We start from the raw sequence: 16,046 nt of genomic DNA on the forward strand, positions 1-16,046 counted from the left end.
CCTTCCAGTAGCTGGGACTACAGGCACGCGCTACCACGTCCAGCTAATTTTTGATTTATTGTAGAAATGAGGTCTCGCCAAGTTGCCCAGGTAGGTCTCGAACCCGTGGGCTCAGGCAATCCACCTCGGCCTCCCAAAGTGCTGGGATTACAGGCTGAGCCATTGAGCCCGGCCAATGGGGCCTTTCTCTAGACTGAAGGGTGATCTGAAAAAGCAGGTGCCAATGACCTCCCACACTACTGAGGTGATGGCTGGATACTCTCCCTTCACCTGTCCAGAAGCTTCCCCAGTGCTTCCGCAGTATCTTCTGCCAAGTTGTTCCTGAAGTATGATGTACAGCAGCACAGCATCATGAAGGCACAGCATAGGTGAAGCCACCACTTACCTTGGTCTTCCCTCATCTTCCACAGAAGCAACTCTCTCCTTACCTTGGCATGCTTGGTCTTTAGATTTGGTCCTGTGTCTACCCCAGTCCCATCCCACCCCATGCACTTCAGATGCTCTGGTCTTCCTGTCCCCTGAACGTGCCAAGGGTGTCTTTACAACTCCATGCCTTTGTGTATACTCCTTCTGCCTGAAATATTCCTTCTCCACTTCTCCCTAGAGTCTTATTTCCTTCTCCATCAAAGTCAGTGGTTATCTCCCTATCCTCTAAATCCTTTGAAACTTGTCTGTCATCCTGTACAGAAAATCTGCACTTATGGCATCAATAGGTTCTTGGAAACTTTGACTTTAAGGAAAACCACCTATAATAAAGTCAATTTTACCGTAAGCTAATTGATATAAACAAGAATGAAATTCCTCTGACATATTGCTGGTCACAAAAATATCATCAAACTTCTAAATAAAGATCCAAAACACTTCTAATATTAAACTTGAAGTAAATGTGAGCTATACATACATTTAAGAAAGAGTCACAAAGACAAGATATTTACCCACTTTTTGGTGAGTCAGTGAGTGATGGTGGTCATAGTGGTGTTTGCAAAGCAAACACCTCCCACCACCACACAGTTCAAAAGCAAACAATGACAAATGTGGCAGGCTCGCTGAATGTTTTCATGCATGATTATCATCGTCTTTGTGATTTTTTTATTTCACAATAATTTGTATTTGTTCATTCCTTTTCCAACCTGCTTATTCCAGTTCAGAGTCGCAGGTGGTTGGAACCTATCCCAGCAGCTCAGACAAACACCCCTGGATAGGACGCCAGTCCATCACAGGACACACACACCCCCAGCTTTCGGAGAGCTGGAACTCTCACTGGAACAACTTAAGACACACCCATGAACCTCACATACACGTCTTTGGGATGTGGAAGGAAACCCGAGTACCCAGAAAAACCCACACGGACATGGGGAGAACATGCAAACTCCACACGGACGGTGGCCCCAGCCAGGAAATGTTTTTTTTCTCTTCAAGATTATAACAAAATAATGTTGAACACAACAATGTTATTCAAAAATCTACTGTTTTGAAATTATTTGCTTATGTATCTTTCTCACTGTAGATAATATCCAGCCCATCACATCAATACCTAGCCTGGTGTACGTCATGTGGTATGTGCTCATATGTGTTTAAGGATTATTTTAACTAACTCTAGTACACTGTGGGCAATATTACCTGTTATACAGCCATAAAGGACCATGTAGACTTTGTGCCACCTTCTATGGCAAGATAAGTGTACAATTATGATATATTACAGAAAGTCAGTCCACTTCAGTCCATATTGATATAGTGGTCTAAGCTTTGCAGACGAAGGATGCAAGTCCTGAAATTTATTTCTCCTGATTAGTTTGAGAAGCAACATATTCTGGGACACATGTCCTTTTATTTTTTTGCCCAGGCTGGAGTGCAGTGGCACACTTACAGCCACCATAGCCTGTATCTCCTGCGCTCAGGGATCCTTCCACCTCAGCCTTCCAAGTAGCTGGAACTACAGGCATATGCCACCACGCCCGGCTAATTTTTGGTTTATTGTAGAGACAAGGTCTCTCCATGTTGCTCAGTCTGATCTTGAACCTCTGAACTCAGGCAATCCTCTCGCCTCTCCCTCCCAAAGTGCTGGTATTACAGGCTTGAGCCACTGCACCTGGACGGGGCACATGTTCTTAAGTGATGCAAAGACCCCTAGCAATATGAAGCACAAGTTAAGTTTGGCCTAGAATGTGCTGCGTGGTGCATATTGCTGGATGAATGCAGCAACCACAAGAGCTCAGTAACAACAGGGTGCATGTGGTGCCATCTGGTGTGCCCCATGATTGTGCCTCTGAATTGTCCCTTCGTTTATTCACCCCTTCGAGGACACAGTCATACCTTGTTACTTCACTCTCCTCTTCCATAATGAAATTTAGCAACCGGACTGAGATGGCACTGTGGGTCTAGACTTAAAGGATCACCTGGTGGATGAAGCTTCTCCCTGCACTTAGACCTTGACTTTCAGGAGAGCTGTAGCTAGGCTCCCCAAGACACAGCGCCTCCATCTTCCTTGTGCTTCTCAATGTTGCAGTATGATGTATTATATCACTCCCAGATTAAAAACCTCTGAGGTTTTTATATGATGTGATATAATACATTCGCTCCCTACTCTCCAATGGTGAAGACCCTATTTCTTGGCGTGGCATGGAAGACCCACTCCAGCTGCCCCGGCACCCTCTGGCAGGCAGCTGAAAGTAGCTCTGCTGATTCCAGAAGCACAGCATGCTTCTCATAAAGATGTGCCCCTTCTGCTTAGACTGGATTTTTCTCTGTCCTTCCCTGGCAGTGACCTCTCCTCCCTCCCAGTCCAGCCTCCATGTCCTCCCATCAGGGAATGTGTTCCCAGCCTCTCTCTCCCTCTCATGGAAGATCGTGCCCACCACCCTCATCATCCCTCTTTTGTTGCATCATTGTTGACTTCTTAAATGTCTGCCTCCTTTATCAAACTCTCTGAGATAGGAGCATGGTTTAAATCACCTCTGTACCCATAGTCATCACTTAGCATAAGGTCTACTACATACTAAAGACTCCAGAAACATTTGCTGATGGAATGGGCTAAAGAAAGGAACAAGAAAACCAAAAATAGGATTTACTTAAAAATCAACCCAATAGGTCCAATAGGTCCAAGTTCCCAGGGGGTGTAAGAATTTAAAAGAGAATATCTATACTGCACCTCGAAACTCCACAAGTAATACTAAACTTTTGAGTATTAATTTCAAGATGTATGCAAACTCAGCACCTCATTTAAAACCCTACTCAAAAGGTACGCCTTAGGACTATAATAGTTGCCTGGCCACACCTCCCATTAGCAGGCAAAGCAAGCACAATCAGGAATAGAGGAGGGAGAAACCCTGTGGCACATTCTCATCAAGGCTGATGCTCCTTCCAAAACATGGCAGCTAACAGACCTGTATGGTCAGGGCAGGCGTCTGTCCTTGCTGGGCCTCGACTTCTCAATGAATAAGAGGAGTGGGCTGGACCAGGACCCTCCCATGACTCTCCCTCTGGGATTCTGTGTGATTCATGGGTTTATGGGTTGCATCTTGCAGATTGGATTATAGCCAAGCATGTGGTGATGCCCTGATTATAGGAAGAGACATAGTCACCCCACTCAGCACAGCTCACTCCTGCTGGGTTCAGGGTGGAGTGGAGCTGAAGTCATTACCGGGGCACCTCACAAATGCCTGGTGCTGGACAACCCCAGAAGTGTGACACTGCCACTCCCCTTGTGTCCCTCACTGAGGGTTCCTGTGTGCCTCGAGCTGCTGGAGTGTCCCTATGCTCTGGGAAGCGCAGGCATATCCTCTTCTCTTGCATGTGCCAATAGGTAAAGAGAGCACATTTCCACCTTCCATCAGTTAGTGCCCTCCTGAGGAAAAAACGGCCATATCTACCATTGAGAAGAGAAAAACGGGCCCCTTTCCACATCTGTACATTCTCATTCATTCTGTCTCTCTCTCTCTCTCTCTCTCTCTCTCTCTCTCTCTCTCTCTCTCTCTCACACACACACACACAAACACACACACACACACACACACACACGAAAGCCACTACTCACAACTTCCCTCTCTATGTAGATCAGAGAATGGTGCTAGACAGTAATTTGCCCCAGGTAACCTGAGGCCCTCCAGCCTCCTGCCTTCCTCCCTGTCCTCCACCCTGCCCATTGTTCTGACCGTACAAACTATCCAAATTTCAACAACTTCTCTGCGAACACCTCCAAACATTAACCTCCCAGTGACCCAGAGCTGCACCAGAAAATTCCAGACTTGACCAAAGCAGTGAAAGAGACATCCACACCCTGGGGTGAGTGGGGGGAGGTGGGTGTTGGGAGGGCCAGACTCATTTCTCTTGAGTGAGCATCATATCTGGGTGACAAGCAACAAGGATTCTTCCAGGGAACTCCAGGAGAGAGACAGGGAGGGGCTGCTTCACTCTCTTATACTTATTGTGAGGGGTGTTGTTTTCATGAGTGATAAGGCTTTATGTGTTCCTAAAATAAGGTGGCTGGCTGTCACTTTAACAAGTCCCTTGTTTTTTAAATCATGACTTCCTATGTGGATAATCTCTGACTTGGCTTGATTTGCTTATTAAAATTTTCTCCGCCTAATGTTCCTTTTCAGTCAGCAATGTGTGGGATTTTATGTCTTTTTCAAAGGAAAGGAACCCACATAGACTAGTTTATGTAATTCTGTGATATTCTTCTATACAATGGCCAGCACAAAAGAAAGTCTTTTTTTTTCAGTTGGAGTCTCACTCTGTCGCCCAGACTGGAGTGCAGTGGCCGCTCCCAGCCACCGCAGCCTCGACCTGCTGGGCTCCGGCGATCCTTCTGCCTCAGCCTTCCAAGTAGCCGGAACTACAGGCATGCGCTACCACGTCCGGCTGATTTTTTGATTTATTGTAGACATGAGGTCTCACTGCCCAGGCGGGTCTCGAACCCGCGGGCTCAGGCAATCTACTCACCTCAGCCTCCCAAAGGTGCGGGATTACAGGCTGAGCCACCGAGCCCGGCTGAAAGTCTTTTTAATATATGGTTTTGAGGCTAAAAACATAATTTGAGGCACAAATTTCAGTAATGGGTGTCTGGGACCTGGAGTCAGGTGGAGATGGTGGCTTGGCAGCCCCCTCCCACTTTCCTTCTCAGAAGTGCTCTGATACCCCCGGCAGGGGATCAGGACCACCTCACGGCCCTCCACCCACCTCGGTCCCACACATACATGGCAGTTTCCAAGCAGAGGTACAAATGTATCATCAGGACTCCAATTTTAGGATGTGACAGGGGAAAAGGGACCCAGGGGCTGTATTTATTCTCATCCCAACACTCCCTTCATATTTGACAGGTGAGGAAGGCAACTCCCAGGGAGGTGGAGTCTTTTCTCTTTAGCCTAACAAATTGTTTCCCTGAACAGCAGTGACTCAGAGGAAATGTGTGAGCAAATGAGATTTTTGTGTTCTCTTTCGCTTCTGCCTGGAAGAATAGGTCATCAGGTTGGGCAAGAGATTTCTGCTTTTAGACTGCCAGGACCAGCAGGACCTAACAAGGAGTGTGACTTTGGATAAATCTGTTCTGGCCTTGTTTTTGTACCATCCATCCCCAGCCATCCCCACTTCTCCTATGCTACTTCTGGGAGTTCTTCTGGACTTCAGCTGATCCTGCCACCCAGACACATGTAATTCAGCAATGTAATTCAGGAATCAGGAACTGGGGGGATTCTGCACCAAGATTTGTGCATAAGACAAAATAAGGACTTGGGTTCCTGAGCTCAAGGAACAGAGCCTCTTGTCCAGATGCACCCCAGCCCACACACCACCCATGCATTCATTCATTCATCCCTCCATACATTCAACAAAATATTTACTGAGCATCATCTGCATTCTTGCCAGGCACTACTTTAACTGGCGATACAGACCTAAAGGGACTAGGCAGGGCTACTCTCTTGTCAGTCTTCTAATAGAGGGGACACTGATAGGAAATAGGTTAACAAGTAAGACAGTTTTAGATGGAACATGTCACTCAGGCTCTGGCTGTATCTACAGCAAGGCCAGAGAGGAAGATGTGGTATTGAGAACAGTCCCTGAATTGACAGGGGAAGCTCTGGGGTATATAGAACGGAACAAGCCAAGGAGAGTTTTGAATGTGGTTATAAGACAACACAACTAAACACCGTTCAGTCAGTAAATTCTGTTCATGTTATGACCGCAGTTTTTGTCAAAAGCCTTGTACAAGGAATCTACCCCTATATCTGTGATTTTTTTAAGATCTTTTAAGATATTATTCACCACATTGCAACATGTTCCCTACAGAAAGTCTAAGATGAAACATTTTATTAAGAACTTGGAGGAAAAAAAGAATTCCAGTATTCTGATCATAAGAACTAAGCTTTCCTTTTATCTTCTTGGCTGCCAAGAAGCTCAGAAAAGTATCTGAATCTTAATTACTGCAATTCTGTCTTCCATTTTATGAGTTGGAGAGAATGCTTAAGAAGTGTAAAAGTGCCCACTTAAAATAACACATACATAGGCTCTAAACCCCATTTCCTGCTACAAGATGTATAGCCCTGGGAATTTTTATTAACCATTCCCATTAACCTGGGAATAGTGATACTTGATAGCATTTTAGTGAGGTAATGCACAAAGTCCCCAGCATAGAGTGAATTCTCGTAATCATTATTATACTCTTTCTTATTGCTACTTCGATTTCTGTCTGTTTTATATTTCCTTACTTCATCATACATCTCTTTAGTTGTGCATTTTCTCAAATCCTTTGCAGAAAAAAAACAAGTGTTGGTTTTTTGGGGGTTTTTTTAAGTTCCATTACCCCACTGGTGTCATGACCAGAGCTGGGTGCAGATAAAAAGCTTCAGGCATCTACTTGATCAAAACAAAATCTGCTCATGGACTCAAAAACTATTATGCTCTTTCTTCCAACTAAATAATGCCAGTTTCTATAACCTCATCTTGTATACTTTAATGAAGTTTTCCTCGGGGCTTGTGTTTTTCACTTACAATTTCTGATTTCTTAGTGTAGAAGCAACTTTTAAGAATCATTTTCTCTATTATAGATACGACTTTGTCTGCTTTCTTTTTATTTCTGAGACAGCACTCACTCACGGCTTTATATTCCAAGACAGAAAAGCTATTAATGACTTTGTCAGATAGAAAGTGACAGAGCAGAATTTGTCTCTGAATTCTTAAAAAAAAAAAATCCATGCATAATAACATGTTCCCTCCATAGAAGTGACAGTTTTCTGCTTTTAAGTTTCTATCATTTTTACAGAAGGTTTTATCTTGTTAATGTAGTACACTATGTATGAGTATTTTAAAACATATTAACACACAAGACCTGTTCCAATATTTTAAAAAGCAATGAAGAACATATCACCCAATTCAAAACATCTTAATAATTATCATGTTATTTAAGTTGGAAAGCAAAGCAAAGAAACAAAATATTGTTGATACAAATAGAAAAAAAAACAGCAGATGGCATTTCACTCCTTATAAAGTGGGGCACTTTGCACAATGTATTGAGATTGTTTTCAGGGTCTCACTCGTCAGACCCACTTTTATAAAGGGTCAATTAAAATCTATGCTTGACATAACCAGGGACACCATTGCAACCATAATTGGAAAATTACAGTGTTATTGAAACTATTGCTGATATTCTTGTGGTCTTCTTATCAGTTCATATTGCCTATTACCAAAGATAAGAGAAGGTAAAACACACTTGAGTTATTTGGTGGGAAGCAGAAAAGACCGGGAGCAATTTAGTGATACTCTCCATACAGAGATCCGGGAGGACCACTCCTTTCCTTTGCTGAGAGGAAAGAGAAGGGACGTCTTCTATCTGAGGAGATTTGCCTTAGAGATTAAAAAGAATGGCATGGTTGTAAAACATTGGAATCACTGTCACGGAAGAGAGTGGTCTTTTATCCATAGTATTTAAAAACAGAACAGAGCTCATCTATCTCCCACGGTTCAGATGTGAAGAGAGAATGATTAAATTGCTTCTTCCAGTTCTATGAGTCTATAGTATATGCTAGAAACACCTGTGAATGCCAGGGAAAAAAATATGATCACAAAGGAATTATGTGTTGGGCAATCAAATCCATCTGCTGCATTCAAGAAGCAACTGTTGAAATTTACTTAAATGTCTCACCACAAAACAAAACACAACACAAAAAAACAAATTTTTTTAAAAGAGTAAGTAGATGAAGTAACAGATGTGTTAACTAGCTTGATTGTGCTGATAATTTCACTATATAAATATCAAGTGTTCACTTTATACACCTTAAAATCAATCATTTTATTTGTCAATTATACCTCAGTAAGACTGGGAAATTAAAAATAAAAAGCAACTGTTGTTAGTCTTTAATAAAAACACTGGTTTACAACATGATGGAATATAATTTTATGTTCACCTCCTTTCTACTTAACTTTTTGTTCCTATCTTTATTTTCTTCTCTGTACTGTCTGCTGCTAAATTATCATATCTTTCTGTATTTTATCTATTTTTTTATGAGTCACGTTAAATCTCTTCTGGAACAAGAAGGGATGTAATTGAATAAAATAAACTCTATTAATTAAAGTCTGGAGAGTGTGTGTGTGTGTGTGTGTGTGTGTGTGTGTGTGTGTGTGTGTACGCGCGCACCAGGTACAGGGATATAGACAAGAGAAAATGTCACAGTGTGGGAATGAACATGGACAGGTTGACTAGCAAGAATACCGTAAGAATCCTTGCAGGGGAATGAGATTCCTGTGGACCATGGAGCTGAAAGCCTCGGTCTTGGGAACAGGGAGGCAAGGAAAGCTTATAGCAGAGCTCTTGCTGGAGCATCACCCTGATGCAGAAGTGTGTGGAGACTCGGTGGGTGGGAAAGTGCAGTCTTCAAGAGACAGCTTTCAGGCTGCCTTGCTGATCCCAGGCGAATGTCATTATTCTAATCTAGGAATTTCCGACAAACATCATCTTTGATGAATGCTTTCTTCTACAATTTTGTTCTCACCATTGGACAGTGATCTCTGGTGCAATTTGACAGTTTCAAAAGACTTGTCTGATTTTCAGGGCATTTTGGTAAAAATGCAATAGCAGAATTGTGGTCTCAACAAAAGGGCAACACTCTATAATCTTTTGGGGGCCCTGATTGAAACCACATGGATACAAATCTTTCTCTCGGGCTCCTTAACATTAATTGCAAACATATCCTACTCAGTCATAAACCTTACAAACAAAGGGAGCCCCTCCCATGAAAGTTGCTATATAGAGCAACTTTACAAATACACTAGACTTTTTAAACACTTGCCATTTTGATTTTGCAACCTGGAGAGTTTTGAAAACCTGGAGGATTTCTTAATTTAACAAATACATTTGAATGTGAGGACTCTGAGTTTGGCTTACTTCCCAGGCCCTATGTTTCAGTGAATTTTCCTTCCTGAAGCAATACCAGCAGTATTTCACTTAGTAGGTTTTAATTTATTGAGCACTTACTATACTAAGAACTTGATTCATGCTGCCTCATTAAATTCTGACCACAGACAACTGAAGTCCAAAAAGATAAGGTTGTCCCGGACTAGACACACATCTAGGAAGCTGGGACGTGCTACTCTGGCTTTGATCAGTTTGGTCTAACTCATCATTATATACTGACTCATTTAATTTCAAGTGTTTTTTAATCTTCATAACACTATAAGATGCTATTAGTCCATTTAAAGTATGTATGCAATGGAAGGAATTTTGTGTTCTGGCAGCAACCTTTCTGTTTGGGAGAGTTTGCAAAGGTCTCTGTAGAGCCTCCCGGAGGAGTGTCAGTTTACTGAGATCCTCCCTGAACTACCCAGAATAGCTGCAGTGCCTCGAGATGGGTGGGTGGTTTATGCTTCCCTGGACTCCAGCGCTTTGCCTATCTTCCTGAGAAGGGCTGGTTTCCAGGCAACATCATGGTCCATCTATTTTCATACTCTGTAGTGACAAGCATTTTTGAAAAAAAAAAGGAAATATGGCCCCAGTAGTGTGATGAGATGTTTTTTTGGAGTCTGGCTTTTCTGCCTTCATAATTCTACAGTGACTATCAGTAGGGCAGGAGGAATCCCAACAAGAGACACAGCTAGTGAGTGAAAAGGCCTGCCCCATGGCCACAAAAGACCAAGACTCAGAATGCCAACACTGTGCTTTATCAGGTTAACAGGCTTTTTACAATGCCCTGCTCTTGGAAGATGGAAAAAGTGCAGGCCTAAATGACTACTAAATAGATTTATATCATTTAAAGAGTAGCCTGGTCATCATGACTGGTAAACAAAAAGTCAAAAATTTGCATTTGATTGATGTGTAAGATTTACAGTCCCTGGGACATAAACTGCATGATTCAGTGTGGTTTTTTTAGTCTTAATTTTCTCTTTTTGAAAACTAGTTGTAGAACAGCATGTACTTTTACAACCAGGAACCCAAAAAATGTACATTTAAATCCCAATTTTAGTATACTTTGATGAAGTCAGAATCACCCTTGCTTATTTCAAAAATGAGTTCTACATGATGCCTTTCCTTCTATGTTTCCAAAATTATGTGTACCTAAAGCAAGTTATTGTTCTGGGTCAGCTCAGCTCATTTTAAGGGCTTGAGGTTGTAAACAAACAAAAAGAATGCATTTTTTTCCTCATCAGATATCATATTTTCTACAATAACATGGGCTCCAAGGAGTCTTCTGAGATTGGATTTTATTGAAAATTGTGGTGTTTAAAGAATACAAGAAAGTCTGAAATTCTCAACAGAAATTTCAGACAGCTCGGAGACAATCTGTAGAGTAAAAGAGTTTTAAGTGGAGAAGTGTCCCCTAACCCAAAAGGGACCACCTCTAATTCTAGACTGTGTGTAGGTACCTGAGTACTGCACAGATCACAAAAACATTAATGATAATCATCATCATTCGCCTTAAAGAAGGACACAATCTGATCCAATTGAATTGATGCTGGAGAACCCAAGGGATGCCACTCTGTTTGGGGGCAGTGATGTCTTCAGAGCCATGTGTACGTGTCAGTCCTTCTGGTATCAAGTGGGCTAAAGGGACCTGGGAGAGGCAGGGACTCCAGCAAAGCATGGAAATGCAGGATGCCTTTGTGAGCTCATATTTTTGTTCTTGCTGTCCCCGAGTGAACCCAGAGCTGTGGCCCTTGTCATGAGGAGGATGCTCTATGTCATGTTTCAAATCAGCCCAGCAGGGCAGCTCACTCACAGCCCGTTTCTCCTAGCACATCTTTTGTTTCATGTGAAGACAGTGGCCAAGTTGCCTGCATGTCCTAACTCTCCTCACTATCTCTTTGCTCCCACAGAATCTGTACCAGAACAGGTTTTTAGGCCTGGCCGCCATGGCATCTCCTTCGAGAAACTCTCAGAGCCGACGCCGGTGCAAGGAGCCACTGCGCTACAGCTACAACCCTGACCAGTTCCACAACATGGACATCAGGGGAGGCCCCCACGATGGCGTCACCATCCCTCGTTCCACCAGCGACACCGACCTGGTCACCTCTGACAGCCGCTCTACACTCATGGTCAGCAGTTCCTACTACTCCATAGGGCACTCGCAAGATCTGGTGATTCATTGGGACATAAAGGAGGAAGTGGACGCTGGAGACTGGATTGGCATGTACCTCATCGGTGAGTAGGACGTCCCCAGCATATTATTCATAATTCACTTTTCCATACGCTTTAACATTTTAATAAACTCTTTAATATAATTAAAATATACAGTCAACTGTGTTCTACACCAGATTCTTTTTCTTTTATTATTATAAAGATGTGGGGTACAATTCAGGGTTAGGTATACAAACATTGATCATGCAGGTATCCTTGTTGGTGAGGTATGCCCCTCCCTCCCCTAGCAGACAGTGTGGCGATTTCTGAAAGAACTAGAAATTGACCTTCCATATGACCCAGCAATTCCCCTAGTGGGAATATACCCGGAGGAACTCAAATTATTCTACAAAAAAGATGCCTGCACATGTATGTTTGTTGCAGCTCTATTCACAATAGCAAAAACATGGAACCAACCGTGTTGCCCGTCGAAGCTGGACTGGATAAAAAAAATGTGGTACACATACATGATGGAATATTATGCAGCCATAAAGAAGGACAAATATATGAACTTTGCAACAACTTGGATGGATTTGGAGTCGACCATACTCAGTGATTTATCACAGAAACAAAGAACAGAGTTTCATATGTTCTCACTCATAAGCGAACCTTGACCAATCATAATGTTACACCAGATTCGAACACACTGAAGACCATCGTGTGTGACTTTGTTCTTCTGCATACCAGACAATAAGGTCTCTGTTGCCCTCTCTGTTCAGTGGAAGAAAATCATAACATACGGCAGGGTGAGGTATAGTTAAATATCATTACCATTTGCCACTTATGAATTAGTTAATATCAAAAGCCTGTTTTTAAATCCATGTGTGCAGAGGCCAGAGTGACACCATATAACCAATCAATGTATGCACATCTATGTAGAGGGAATTTCACTCGTTTCAAACAAACTTCATCGTCACCAGCTCTTTCAAGATTCTTGCTGCTCTGTGTTTTAAATGGGATTATACATATAGTCATGGTGCTGGAGAAAACTGACTTGCTTTATTTTAGGTAAAGCATTATTCTAAATTTCAAAAGTTCCACAGTTGAAAGTTCATTGGAAATTTTCTTATGTGAATTTTCGCAAGTCTAGGCAAACCAACCAAATTATGCAAATAAATTGGATACCAAGGCAGACTAATTTTATGAAATAGAAAACTTTTATGAAAGCTTCACCATTCTCATTGATTGATTTTGAAAATAAATACTACAAATTTGAAATTCAGAAAATCAATTTACGTGAAAAATGTATTCCATCTATTTTACATGACAGAACCAGATGTAGTGGAAATTGGTGCATTTACCTGATAACCATGGTGTAATTGCTAGGATGCCATAGATTCAACACCAGGCCCAACCCAGACCCAGTCTTCTGCTTTCGGTCTGTGTGTGCACACATTCAGACACCCAACACCAGATTTAACCTCACCGAATACCACAGGAAATAATGAATGGTCATGAGCAGTTTACAACCTGGACCATTTTTCTGACAAAATAAAAGATATCTTATCTTTAACTGGCACTCAGGGAAACATTCTTGGGTCTTTTAAAGGTTTTATCATCAGCCTGGTTAGTCGGTTTACAGTACACACATTATTGTAAAGATGGAGAAACATCATATTTTAATTTTTTACACAGTTGTGACTAGCTACATTGGATTTCCAAAAAGTTAAAATTTAATTTTCTTTAAAAATAGTTCTTGAATAAAAGTAGACACCATCGATCTAGATCCAAGGGATACCATCTACGCTAGAAAGCAGTTAGCATTGATCTAGAGATGGCAAAATTATAGCCCACCAAGCATACTTTGTTTAGTTCACATTATCTTGTCTTAAACTTGGTAAATTACCAACATTTTCAAATGTAGACATTTCAGTGGTGAAGCCCAACTTTCTTTTTTCACAATGCTGAAGCCCAACTTTCTTTTTCCTGTTTTTTTTTTTTGAGTTGGAGTCTCACTCTGTCGCCCAGACTGGAGCGCAGTGGCCTCTCCCGGCCACCGCGGCCTCGACCTGCTGGGCTCCGGCGATCCTTCCGCCTCAACCTTCAAGTAGCCAGAATTACAGGCATGCACTACCACACCCGGCTGATTTTTTGATTTATTGTAAAAATGAGGTCTCACTGCCCAGGCGGGTCTCGAACCCGCGGGCTCAGGCAATCCACTCACCTCAGCCTCCCAAAGGCATGGGATTACAGGCTGAGCCACCAAGCCCGGCTCCAACTTTCTTTTTTCACAGATTTGCAGTGCCGTCCAGATTTGCAGTGCCCCCAAGTTGGTAGCGTGAGCCTGTGATACCATGTGGCTCTAATCAGCTGGGGTTAAATATTTGCTGCTCCCATGAGACTGACCTGCAACCTTCTGTATTGCCACAGTCTCCCTCCCAAAAGCCACCCTCCCCTGTCCAACTTTCATTATCAATGTTTCTTGTTTAACACCAGAGGCAATCAGGTTTAGGGCTCCAATCTAGTTTTGAATCAACTCCCTATAGGGGCACCCTCCTGCAGCTGGTGAGTGTTGATGCCATTTCTCAAGTTAGGAACCACTGGAAGAGGAACGCATTTGGGAAGAAGATAATGGAGTTGAGGGTGGAACTCACAGAGCATGGGACACCTGAGAAACATTTGTCCACAGTAAACGAATGGATGGGTCTGAACTCAGCCAGAGATCTGGGCTAGGTTTGCAGATTTGGGATAACCGGCACTCTGGGGATGAATAAGGTCACTTGTGTGTTGTGCGTAGAAAGAGATCACTAGATAGTTACTGTCTGAGAGATGACAGAGGAAAGGCAGAGGAGGAATTCAAACAGAAGATGGAGGAGGTGGTGAAGAGGCAGGACAACCAGGGGACCAGAGAGGACAAAAGAAGAGGGTGGTACAAGCAGGAAGGGGCAGTCAGCTATATCAGGTATTACGAAATCCGTGAATGAATAAGATTTGGTGTTAACATGACATTTTGACTGAGACAAAAGTAACCACAGCTCATCATCTTAGGATCTTAATTTGACAGTTTGTTATTCACATTGTAGCTACACATATATAACTGTGAAGTTATTTAACGCAAAATGCCAACATTTGCAATAGCAGAATTTTCAAAATAATTCCCAAATCCAAAATTATCTGTGAATCTTAAAAGTTCATGGTTTTTAAATTCTTAGTAATTTATCTTCCAGATTTGCAGTGCCTTGCCAAAGATCAAATCAGAAATCTAGGCGTAGTAACATGGAGGTGGGAATTTCTTCTAATCTGTCATTTCACAAGTGAGGAGATACAGAATCAGTGGTTCCCACAGTCACACAGCTGCCTCCCCTAACCACAGGAACATCTCAGCGTTCTGATACAGTGTCAGGTATGGGCCATGCTATATCAGGGAGCCAACAAAATGTCCAGTGGAGGTCAGGTTTATGATGCTTTCAGTATTATAGGACCGGTATAATTTTCCAGGCAAACAAGTTTTCTTCTGCCATCAGAGGGCGAAGGTATCTGAATGTGAAGAGTGGCGTGTGACTGCAGATGTATGGACATCAACTTTCGAAGAATTGAAGTTTTTTTCTTTCCATCAGGCACCCTATTAGAATCTAGAAGAACTGAAGGTACATTTCTTAATTAAGACGCAAACAGAATACTCGCATCCAAAGAAACATAATAAAGGAAAAGCCACAGAAGAGGAGAAAGTGGCATTGACTTTTAGGAGCTCCTGTGCCACTTTACCCATGGAGTCCCTTCCTAGTATAAGAGAAGAGAGCTTCTACATCAGTGACGTAGTAGTATGGAAGGCAAGTCATTTCTCGTCACATCTCCTGTTCTACTATTTAGTAAAGCCATCGTCCAGTAGTAGTGGGAGCATCCTCAGAGATTTTCCAAGATTTGGTCATCGGAAAGCATGAGTTACTCTGAGAAATGGATTTTCTCTGATGGGCTTAGGAGATCTGAGTAGTGGATTGATTCTCCTTTTTAATCAATATTGGACTCACTTGCTCATTCTGCTCTTAACAGCAATGGTATTTTTATTGTTCACTCTTCTATTATAGATTATGTTGCAGAAAGCATAGCTACAGTTTTTATTTTCAGATGAAATTGGCTATGCTCAGAGTGGTATGGCTGTAGACGACAATTTTTATTTTTGAACAAGACGAACCAAGAGAAAATACATTCCTTGTTTCTTGAGTATGTTTGTTTCTGTAAGCTTCATTGAAACTTTCTGTTTAAAATTTTAATAATCTGCGAAGATCCTTTTCTCTATTATAAACTGTGGAGCAGGAGATAGGATTCTACACGCCAGAAGACATAAATATCATCCAGAAAATAGAATCTTTTCTGAGGAACTTAATGTATCTCTACATGTTCTGTACAAAATGTATAATGGCAAAACTTTAAATAGTACTGATGTAAGCTAGTGTTTCCAGTTGTTATTAACGGTCTTACACATTAAGTGCCATAGGGCTTTGTAATG

At 42.1% G+C, this 16,046-nt stretch overlaps 1 protein-coding gene across 1 annotated transcript in view; it reads left to right on the forward strand.

The window, feature by feature from the left end:
- The window catches only part of HECW1 (HECT, C2 and WW domain containing E3 ubiquitin protein ligase 1), a gene marked incomplete at its 3' end in the record, with an annotated part of 437,085 nt that overhangs the window by 190,239 nt on the left and 230,800 nt on the right, over window positions 1-16,046 (forward strand). Inside the window, exon 2 of the mRNA XM_021706110.1 lies at window positions 11,299-11,623. Coding sequence (XP_021561785.1) covers window positions 11,299-11,623 — 325 coding nt within the window. The remainder of the gene's footprint in view (window positions 1-11,298; window positions 11,624-16,046) is intronic.

Source organism: Carlito syrichta, unplaced genomic scaffold, assembly GCF_000164805.1.
Source record: "Carlito syrichta isolate Samal-C Ts95f unplaced genomic scaffold, Tarsius_syrichta-2.0.1 Scaffold315149, whole genome shotgun sequence".
NCBI classification, from domain to species: Eukaryota; Metazoa; Chordata; class Mammalia; order Primates; family Tarsiidae; genus Carlito; species Carlito syrichta.